The sequence below is a fragment of the Scomber japonicus genome, chromosome 14, assembly GCF_027409825.1.
Source record: "Scomber japonicus isolate fScoJap1 chromosome 14, fScoJap1.pri, whole genome shotgun sequence".
NCBI classification, from domain to species: Eukaryota; Metazoa; Chordata; class Actinopteri; order Scombriformes; family Scombridae; genus Scomber; species Scomber japonicus.
Genome location: NC_070591.1, coordinates 23,311,393 through 23,321,544, shown reverse-complemented (window position 1 = coordinate 23,321,544; position 10,152 = coordinate 23,311,393). Strand labels below are relative to the sequence as shown.

At 42.2% G+C, this 10,152-nt stretch overlaps 1 protein-coding gene across 2 annotated transcripts in view; it reads left to right on the top strand.

Annotated features, from left to right (window-relative positions):
• Nucleotides 1-10,152, top strand: part of LOC128373086 (striatin-like) — a 29,276-nt gene that overhangs the window by 16,284 nt on the left and 2,840 nt on the right. The window contains exons 3-14 of one of the 2 annotated variants that reach the window (XM_053333319.1): nucleotides 1,367-1,440; nucleotides 3,486-3,564; nucleotides 4,357-4,524; nucleotides 5,265-5,400; nucleotides 5,491-5,659; nucleotides 6,516-6,626; nucleotides 7,915-8,058; nucleotides 8,193-8,329; nucleotides 8,905-9,080; nucleotides 9,562-9,609; nucleotides 9,712-9,833; nucleotides 9,920-10,087. In XM_053333319.1, coding sequence (XP_053189294.1) covers nucleotides 1,367-1,440; nucleotides 3,486-3,564; nucleotides 4,357-4,524; nucleotides 5,265-5,400; nucleotides 5,491-5,659; nucleotides 6,516-6,626; nucleotides 7,915-8,058; nucleotides 8,193-8,329; nucleotides 8,905-9,080; nucleotides 9,562-9,609; nucleotides 9,712-9,833; nucleotides 9,920-10,087 — 1,532 coding nt within the window. Of the gene's footprint in view, nucleotides 1-1,366; nucleotides 1,441-3,485; nucleotides 3,565-4,356; nucleotides 4,525-5,261; nucleotides 5,401-5,490; nucleotides 5,660-6,515; nucleotides 6,627-7,914; nucleotides 8,059-8,192; nucleotides 8,330-8,904; nucleotides 9,081-9,561; nucleotides 9,610-9,711; nucleotides 9,834-9,919; nucleotides 10,088-10,152 lie in introns of both variants that reach the window. The other variant, XM_053333318.1, reaches the window with a different exon arrangement.

The window sequence follows — 10,152 nt, the reverse complement described above, 5'->3', positions numbered from 1 at the left end:
TTGTTCAGTCGGTAACAAATGACAATACTTTTTGCAGGTATCTTAATTTTAGACAGGAGATGTAGTGAATGTAGTGAGAGCTACAACACGACAGAGTTAGACAGAAGCTGTCAAAATGGGTTCATGCTGTTATTCCCGCAGTGGGCTCCGAGGTTAGCTAAATTTTACGTATGAGGATTGTTGAGCGTGGAATCGTCCTCTGGATGTTTGTAGTGTATATTTATCTACTTTTCTCCAGTGAGGTCACCGCAGACTCACTGGAGAGCAACACTTAACCCAGAATTACTACCACTTTCCCCGGTTGCTAAGCAACAGGTTATGTCTCCGAGGGTATCCGAAAGCAATATCAGAAATGGCTCTCTGAATGTAGGATGTACCCAATTTAAAATTAATTTGATTTTGACGTGTGGGTGCTTCCTCTGGTTCGGGGAGGGGAGGGGGGGTAGTGTGGCGGGACTGTGTGTACTGAAAGGTGTGAGAGCTCCTCATTTTGACTCTTATCACTGATACAGATGTGCACTGTCACACTTCCTCTCAGCACTGCAAAGGCTTTGCATCCATACATTGATGTTTTCTGTGTAGTTTTTAATGCAGATGCATTTTTTCTTTAGTTATTAATTTTTGTTTATCACCTTTCAGTGCAATCATATTGTCATATGTACATTATTATGTTTCTGTTTTACACTAGCCCTACATTTTTGTCCAAATTATTGATTCCAACAAAACTGTGATAACAAATGATGGAATTAAGGTTTTTATTATGTGTCAGTAGTGGGATGAAATGCACCACAGTGACACTGTTCTGTTAGTATAATTGTTATATTTTACAGTATAGTTTATTGCATGAACATCAATTTGATTATCGTGTGTCATTTTGCATACATTATTAGAGATGAAATAATTGGTTATTTGATCATCATAAAATTGATCTTTAACAACTCTCATAGTCTTTTACCTTGGCCCACTATATATCCACAATATAGTTGTTTTTTAGAGAGAAGAGAAGCAATCTGGACATGTCAGTAGGGGAAAGTTATGATAAGCAATTTTCAAATTTTCAAGTTTATAGACAATTAATCAAGAAAATAATCAGAAGATTAAATGATAATGAAAATCATTCTTAATTGCAGCCATATTGATTATATCATAATACTGTGCATACTGTATAGCTGTTTGGAAGATGTTTTTATAATGTTGAGATGTTGACCCGACACAGCAGAATGTGTCAGTGAGAAGTAGAGAGATGACTTTCAAAGCGTATGCAGATGCCGAGCATAATGAGTGTTTTAAATAGCTTGTTTTCAGACCTTTATCATCAGCCCTGTTTTTATTTGTATGCCTCATACCTTCTTTTTTTCACTTCCAGAGCCAAGTACCACAAGTTAAAATACGGGACAGAGTTAAATCAAGGTGACATGAAGCCTCCGAGCTATGACTCTGGTAAGTCTATGGCACTCCTCCTCTTCATACTAAATCACATTGATTGTTGTGTTCACATACCTCCAGTGACAGGACTGTTACGCTTGTGAAGGCGGCATTCATGTTGAATCTTGTTTGGCTTCATCGCTTTCGTCACGGTGTCCTTCCCTGAACAGTCACAGAGTGCCATTGTTGTTCTGGGCGTACTGTACAAATATTACCTAACTAAGGTGTGAGCCACTAATAAATTTGATCAGTTTATTTTTAAGGTATAAAGATAGCCATACCTCCTAGAGGTTGCACGTACAAAGAAATCTTTTTATGGAGCAATCATACTTGGATTTCTTTTTTTTTTTTTACTTGAATTACACTTTGAACTATGACTCATACAGGGTTGGGTTTTCACTTGACTTTATCAGCATGTCTGCCTCTGAGACATCAGAACTTCACTCCAATATAACTGAGAACAATACATTTTTGTTTGTAGTGCTCAAATCATCATGAAACACTATAGTTAAAAAAAAGATTAACAGCAACTTTTAGTCAGTAGAAAGTATTTGCTGTTATTCTCCTGTTATTTGCTGAGTTACTGCAGTTATTGTCCCAAAATGTTGCTGCTGTTGAGGTTTTTTTTCTTCTAAACATACTTTTTGAATGTGTGCATTAACACTTGCCACCATATTGTGATGGCAGCAGAAATCTCAGAGACAGATTTCTCAAATATGGGAATAAAATGGAGTAGTTAAGTCTGTGCTCTGAACTCTCCCAGTACAAAAAAAACACATGCTGATATTCAAACTCAGGTGTCCTCCTCAGATATCCTGAAACTCAGCTAAATAAAACCAAAACTATCTGGGTGGTTAGTTATCAGATCATAAATAAAGTTTAAACTATATTTTCCATTTAAATCTTTGACTTTCCACTGTTCACCCTCTCTACTACACTATCTTCTGTCAGTATCTCCCTGTATCAGTGCATTATCTGTCTCCTGTTATAATATTGTTATTTAATTGGCCTCTCATGTTTAAGTCCTCTGCCATCATTAAGTCAGATTGCGATATTTCCTCCCCTCTCCCCTCATCTCTATTCATGAGGACTATTCAAAGCAGCCGAGCTCCTTGAAGTGTTGATGAATGAGGGAGGTGATGGGGGGAGAGGTGTTAGGTAGAGGGGATGGAAAAGGGGGGGTTGGGGGACAAGGAGTGGGAGGTGTTGCTCGTATGGTGGCGCACCTGCCTGCTTCTCACCCTCCTGAATTAGGCATGACCCATTTTTATTTTTTTTTGAGGCACCCCTCATCTCTCCGCCTCACCAAATCAACCCCTGGTCATGCACACACTTGCCACATCTAAATCTTAATAACACATCTCTGCCCCATGCAAAAATTCCCAGCTGACTCGCGAGCCCGAGCGCTGACGTCGTCGAATATCAAAGTGAGCTTTGAATCCCCCATCTCTGTTGTTTTGTCACAGCCGTAGACAGTCATAAAGAGCGTGTGTTGTTCTGGATGCTGCAGGCACAGACACACGTCATTTCTCTTTCTAGTAAGTCATGGGACCCGTTTAGAGCAGGGACCGGCCATTTTGAAGGTGTTGGAATGCATCATTACATATCTAATGTCTTTAACAATGTTTTAGCACCGAGAACGAGCCGCTGCTAATTTAAATCTCCTCTCTGTTTCTTCTGCTGGTGAAGTTATGTGTACAGTTTTAATGGGATAATAATTATCCGTTGGTATGTTTGTATGTGAATTTTACATGGTGACAAATTACCACAGTGAACTACAGTGAAAGGTGAGCACTGCTGTTCTTACAGTCAGCTATTGCAAACATGTTTGCTACAACTTAAAGATAAGCAGTTGACCCTGCATCTATTTTTCAAATACCCTATCTACTTAACTCTAATCCACTGTTGACTTACTGAGAGCAGCTGAGCGGTGGATGTGTGTAGTTGCCAGGACGCTGTGATACAGGAATGTTCTGGTCGTGTTTACCGAGTGGAAATAATGTCGGAGGCTGTGCTGTTTGTGGAGCCCTGATTTGTGTCCTTCTGTCTCGCTCCTTCAGATGAGGCCAACGAGAACGAGACCTCGGGATCGTTCAACAATCAGCTGTCCTGGAAACAAGGCCGCCAGCTCCTCAGACAGTAAGCGCACATGTTTTTATCCATCCGTGGTTCAACCTAGAAAACTGAATCATTGCACTAAAATTAACTGTGTGAAAGGCTGAAAAGACCCGGAGGTTCAGACGTCCCTAGCTGCATTTGTCTGCATGAGTAGTGTCACTTGTGTCAGACATTAAGGTATTTGAGGGCTTAGTGTATTACAGTGCCAGCAGGCCCCCCAAAAAATACTGTGGAGAAGAGCTCCCCCACATGGGCAGCAGTAGCCATTACCTGCTGTTTTTTCTTTTCTTTTCCTTCTGTATACCCGGCTGGCTCAAGAAAATGTGGTTAGCATATCATCGCTCTCCCCAGTCAGTCTGTGTAAATAAAACCGGCTCCGGCCTTTATCCCAGACACCATCAGGCAGCCTCACACGTCATCTGCCCCAACATGCCGCCTGATGAGGCAGCCAATTTATTCTTGAGTCTGTGTCAAGGGACTGATCAATAATGTGCTAAGACACCCCTCCTCCCCTCCAGTCAGCCACCCTCTCACACTGCTAGAGCAGCTTCTGCATCCCTACAGGGTAGGTGTAATATTTGATGAGTAGCTCATCTTGCCTCCTCAGAGCTTGATACTGTTAACTAGATCAGAGCTAGAGGACATAACACATTTGACAGTAACAAGTACTCGGCTCTTCCTCATATAATCATCATATTGAAGTCTTTGCAGTAAATTAGCTTTTGTCAGCTCTGTTGTACAAGAACACTTTATTTTTCTACAATGTCTCTGCACCAAATGCAAGCAGGTAACCTTTCATTCTCCTTGTTCTAGGTACCTGCAGGAGGTCGGCTACACAGACACCATCTTAGATGTGAAGTCCCAGCGAGTGCGAGCGTTGCTAGGACTAGCTGGGGATGGAGGCAGTAGGACAGGTGAAAGAAGTACTGAGCCTCTGGTCAATGGGACAGACACATCAACAAAGGGCATGGGCACCAGAGGGTGAGTACTCCCCTCTAAAAGCACATCACACTGTGTCTTTAGGCTGCGTGGAAAGAGGCTGTGATGGGCAATCAATTACATGCAAGTGCACATTCCTGGTAGGTCACTTTGTAAAGTGAATGCCTTGTTTCTACTGTCACACAACAACGGATGACATAATTGTTGTTGTTGAGTTGTTAAGATATGTATCAGAGTGTTATAAATAGCTGTGCAGCGTTTCAACATGCCCAATGATAAAGTCTTGCTCAGGGCATATCAAACACAGTGCTTCACGATGTAAATAGGAAAGAAGACATATGTTATCAACTCTAATCGCTTCTGTACCACTCTCTTGTGTTTTGTACATGCAGCAAAAAAATAATCAAGCTCTGACCTGATTGTGGACTCGGTCACAGCCAGGGAAAAGATAGCGACATAAAAATGCTGATTTGGCAAAGTGAGATTTGGGTGAATGTGTTTTGTAGCAGTAGCTTTACTTCAGCTCACCACTGTCATTAGCTGGTTTGTAAATGTGGGTCAAAGAGGCAGTTAAATTGCGGGATCTTTGCCCTAAATTTTTGGTGTATGTTATCATAAAAGTGATGAGGTGAATCTGTGTTTTTTTTTTAACTGGTCTGTGCAAACGAAAAGCTTACACACAATATTGTAAACACACAGTGTGCATCAACCTAAAAATGTCGTCAGGTAAGTTAAACATAGTTAATACGACTGTGTGTAAATGCTTCAATATGTGTCAGCAGGAAGGCTGAGCTATCTGACACGAGCGCTGTACTGGAGGCCTTCAAGTTCATCGAGAATGCAGCGGCTGAGTTCAGTGACGAAGACGAGGAAGATGATAGCGACGGGAAGGACAGGACCAACGTCGAGTCCCGGACGGTAAGAAAACAGTCGTCTCACACTTTCTACACAAAGCTGAATAAATTATCATCATGTATTATTTATAACGATGCTGTTTACCTCCTGCAGATCCTGAGGAAGAAGCCTGCATCGTCATCGTCGCCATCACCAGCCAGTATGGACACCAGTGAGGACCCGGACACAGAGGAGGCCCTGAAGGGTTTCGACTTCCTGTCCAGCCCGGACGAGATGGACACCTCACCGGAGTCCAGAGGCACCGGGGACGGCACAGACTGGGGTGAGTAGTGGTCTGTGAAGTGCAGAGTTAAATCTGGAGGAAACACATACAAATATATAATATAAAAGTTTCAGAGTTACTGAAAAGATTTCTAATGATATTATGTTTTTAATTGTATGATGTACTTGTTTCTCTGAATTTGACTTCTGCTCATAGTGCGGTGATTGTTCACGGAGTACTCGTCATTCATATTTCATGCTGTGGTCATAAATCATGATGTTTGGAGTTTCTCTGTTTTAACCCATAGTGTGTGATCTCTTCCACTGTGTGTTCCCATAGCCTGCCCGTGACCACAATGTCTCTTCCACTCCCACGTGTCGACAAGTCAACCTGATTTCCCTCCAGTCTGTGACACGTGTCCCACTGCTCCCTAGACTAAAGCTAGACAAAAAAAAAAAAAGGTGTTTCTTTGTGTTTAGACGTGGGTTGGAGTGTTAGAATCATGCCTATAGACAATTTGATTATGACAAAGGCTTTCAGGGCGAGGGTTTTATGATTCGATTTGTCATGACTCCCAATCCAAATGTCCAAATGAAAGAATTCCAGACATGGCAATAATTCCCTCCCACCACTCTCACGTCTTTCAGTAGAAAAATACTTAAAAGATTAAACAAGATAGCTGCCAATGCCGCCCCCGCATACAATGACTGATTTTACTGAGGTGGTAGTGGATTCATTTAAAAAAAAAAAAAAAAGAGGCTCCTCTCAGGTCCTAAAGGCCTGCTACTCTACTCGAGGCTTGAGAAACCTCCAGGAGAGTAAAAGAGTGCCTCACCCACCCTGCCAGGCCTCACTCAGGCCTCGACCAGAGCAGTTCCTCAACAGCCTCTCGGTCTGGTTTTTTCCCCCTGTTTAGAGAAGGACGAGCAAGGTCCCATTTCTGAGGCCTGGGACGTGGACCCGGGCCTGATAACCAAACTCAAGGAGCAGTACAGAAAGGAACGCAAGGGGAAAAAGGGGGTGAAGAGTAAGTCCCGTCAGGCGTTGCTGCCTCCCTCCCTCTCCTCTCTTTGTAGAGCCTGACTTTCCTCTTGAGTTCAGCCAAGAAGCCTCGTATCTAAAATAAATATCTCCACTGTTTTTTCTCATCTCCTTCTCGAGCTGCTCCTCCTTTTTATGTATTCCTCCTATTCGGCATTGCTGTGTCCTCCCGTGTGTCATTTCATACTGAATGTTTCCCTCTGTCTTCTGTACTGTCACTATTATTTTCCTACTCATATAAACCGCAATGCCTGCATGTTTTCCTGTCCCGTTTTTTTTTTTTTAATGTTTTGATTTACATCCACGTCATCATCTCGTCTGCACGCTCAGATATCAGAGATGCGAATGTTAGTCCGTCTGTGTCCCATCTGGGCTCGCACTCTTCTCCACAGTCATCTGTTTCCTACACCAGTAACTTCTCCGGTCATAATAACACCATTATCACCGTCATCATCCTCATCTGTCGGCCATGTTGATACTGTACAGTTTATATTGTTGCCGTTGTAAATTGATAGCAATTAAAAAGCTTTTTTCAGTGACTCAGTGAAGTGACTCAACTGAATACTACCGCTGTCAGAATAACAAACCACTTCAGACTCATTCAGTCGCTGAGAGCACTTTAGATTTTACATGCACCAGGCCCCGAGTTCTGTTTCTTTTACTGTGATTGAATCATAAGATCGACAACTCACACTTGAGCTCGCTTTGGTCTTCATTTGATTGGAACGCCACTTTAAACACTTAGCTTTGTCCTCCTATGGTTTTAGCTCAGTTTTATTTTTCTGTATCAGTGATTAATCACTTTTGTGGGAGTGTGGAGGAGGTTAGAGGCAGATTTTTATCCTCAGATATACTGCATATTTGTACTTAGCATTAGGGTTAAGGTTTTACTCGTGTTAAATGTTAATAAAAATAAACATTCATAATCAGGCTGAGATCTCGCCACATCCAGCTGTGTGTTATATTATTCCATCCACACAGCCCACATTTAAAGATGAATGTGCCTTAACCCCTTTTTCTGCCCTCAATTCATCTAACAAGGACTCTGCTGCTGACTTTCTTTCATTTTCTCTCCTTTTATAATTTATTAATTTCTTTTCTTCCCTTTCAGCGCTGCTTTCCTCCCATTTTCATTCTTGTATTCTTTTTTATTTTTGCAGCTTGTACTCACAATCTTTTCAGATAAATATTTTATTGTTTTTATTTTTTTCTCCGCTCTCACTGTTATTACACTTGTCTCTTTGGTAACACTGTCCACCTGACTTGTTAAACAGGGCCCAACCGGTCCAAGCTGCAGGACATGCTGGCTAACCTGAGAGATGCAGAGGACATGTCCCATATGCAGCCTCCATCCGCCCCCCAGTCTCGGCCCAACGCGGTCCGGTTCAATGAGCACGAAGGGAACCGAACAGATGAAGGTGTGTAAGAGTAGATTGATACAAAAATGCCGACAGATTAAATGTCTTTTAACTCTTAGAGACTAGAGTTAGACTGGCTTTACTTCCTGTCACCAAGAGTACTTTTATATTTATTGATTCATCTTCTCTCATAGTTGAGGCTCTGACCTTCCCGCCCACTTCAGGGAAGTCGTTCATTATGGGCACAGATGAGGCCATGGAGAGCGAGCTAGGCCTCGGAGAGCTGGCCGGACTCACCGTGGCCAACGAGGCCGACAGCCTGGCGTATGATGTGAGTAGAAATGAGCGGAATGGATTTCATGAGCCATGAGACCGTCTCTCTTGAGGAAAACTATTTCTGTTCATGTTATCATTGCAGCCTTTAAGAGAAACCGCCTCTTTCCCTACAAACTCCTAATCCGCAACAAATTTGCCAAGTAACATCACATGCTGAAAACTCACCACTTGTGTCTCAAACAGCTATTTTTACAGACTGTATCCGAGAAGTTGCTTCGAAAGGGAAGTGTTGGAAGCTGTCAGTCTGTTTGTTTCATTGGCAGAAGTTAAAATCACATTTACAGTTATGTCAAAGTCTCATGGCTATGAACTCTAAATAGTTTGGTAGCAATTTAGTGCCGGATGCAGCATTCACAGACTTTTCATCAATGAGCAAAGATGTAAATGGATGTTTAATTAAGACATGCAAAGTGGCATTTCAAAAGTCTTTCTTTTTAATCATGTTTTTTTTATTTACAGTAGCCAACCACTCTTAAAAATACAGAAACATGTTATTCTACTACACCACGCTACATGGAATAATGAAGTTAACTGGATGTTGAGTTCTGATTAGATGCTCTCTCGCCTTAGATTGGCAACAATAAGGATGCCATGAGAAAGACCTGGAACCCCAAATTCACTCTGCGGAGCCATTTTGATGGAATTCGAGCTCTGACCTTCCACCCTGTGGAGCCCGTCCTGGTCACCGCCTCAGAGGACCACACACTCAAGATGTGGAACCTTCAAAAGACCACTCCCGCCAAAAAGTAAGAACGCTGAACCTTTGTTGAATCCTGGTGTCAGTTACATTTTTTTTGCTGTCATCTTACAAAAGGAGCAATCTCCTGTTGTTTGGATCAGTCTACTTGTACTTGAATCATCAGAGTGAGCGTGACAGCAATATAAAGAAAAAGCTCCTCATGTGATTAAACTCCAATAAGTGGGATAGCTCGCCTCTGTTGACGCACTGTCACATCTCAGCTACAGGAAACTGTCCTCATGTGACAAAGAACTGACAACTCTGCTCCACAAGGCTCATTATGTCACAACTCTCCAGCCCACGCACACTCTGTAGTGATGTGATGATTATTTTTGGAGGCTAAGTCATTTTAGAGTCAAGAGTACAACAGCATTTTGTACATCCATTTATGGCTTTATAGAATTTAATGTCAATGTTTTCATATGTAATTATAAACAAACAATAAGTTGTTTTTTCATGCATCACACTGATTATAAATGTGTCCACAGGAGCGCATCTTTAGATGTGGAACCAATCTACACTTTCAGGGCTCACAGGTAAAACATTTTTTTTAAAAAGCACATGAATACAAACAGTTTTTCTGTTTTAGTGTTTTCATAGCCAAGAAGACTTTAACATCATCATTATTCACCTCACAGGGGGGCTGTACTGAGTGTGGTGATGAGCAGCACAGGGGAGCAGTGTTTCAGTGGAGGGGTAGACGGGACCATCCAGTGCTGGAACACCCCCAACCCTAACATTGATCCCTACGATTCCTATGGTAACGATGTCGTGTGTTTGTGTTTTGAATATGAGTGTTTTAAAATCAGGACTAGGTAATTGACTTGGTTGGTCTTTCTGTGACAGACCCGTCGGTGCTGCGTGGAGAGTTGTGTGGACACACGGACTCTGTTTGGGGTTTGGTGTACAGCAGCGCACACCAGCGCCTCCTCTCCTGCTCTGCAGACGGGACTGTGAGGCTGTGGGATGCCAACAGCACCTCTCCCGCCCTTGCAGTATTCAACGAAAATAAAAGTACTCATTTGACTCTTTGTATGATGACTTTTCAGTTTTATACTGTTAATGTTTCCTTTAAATCA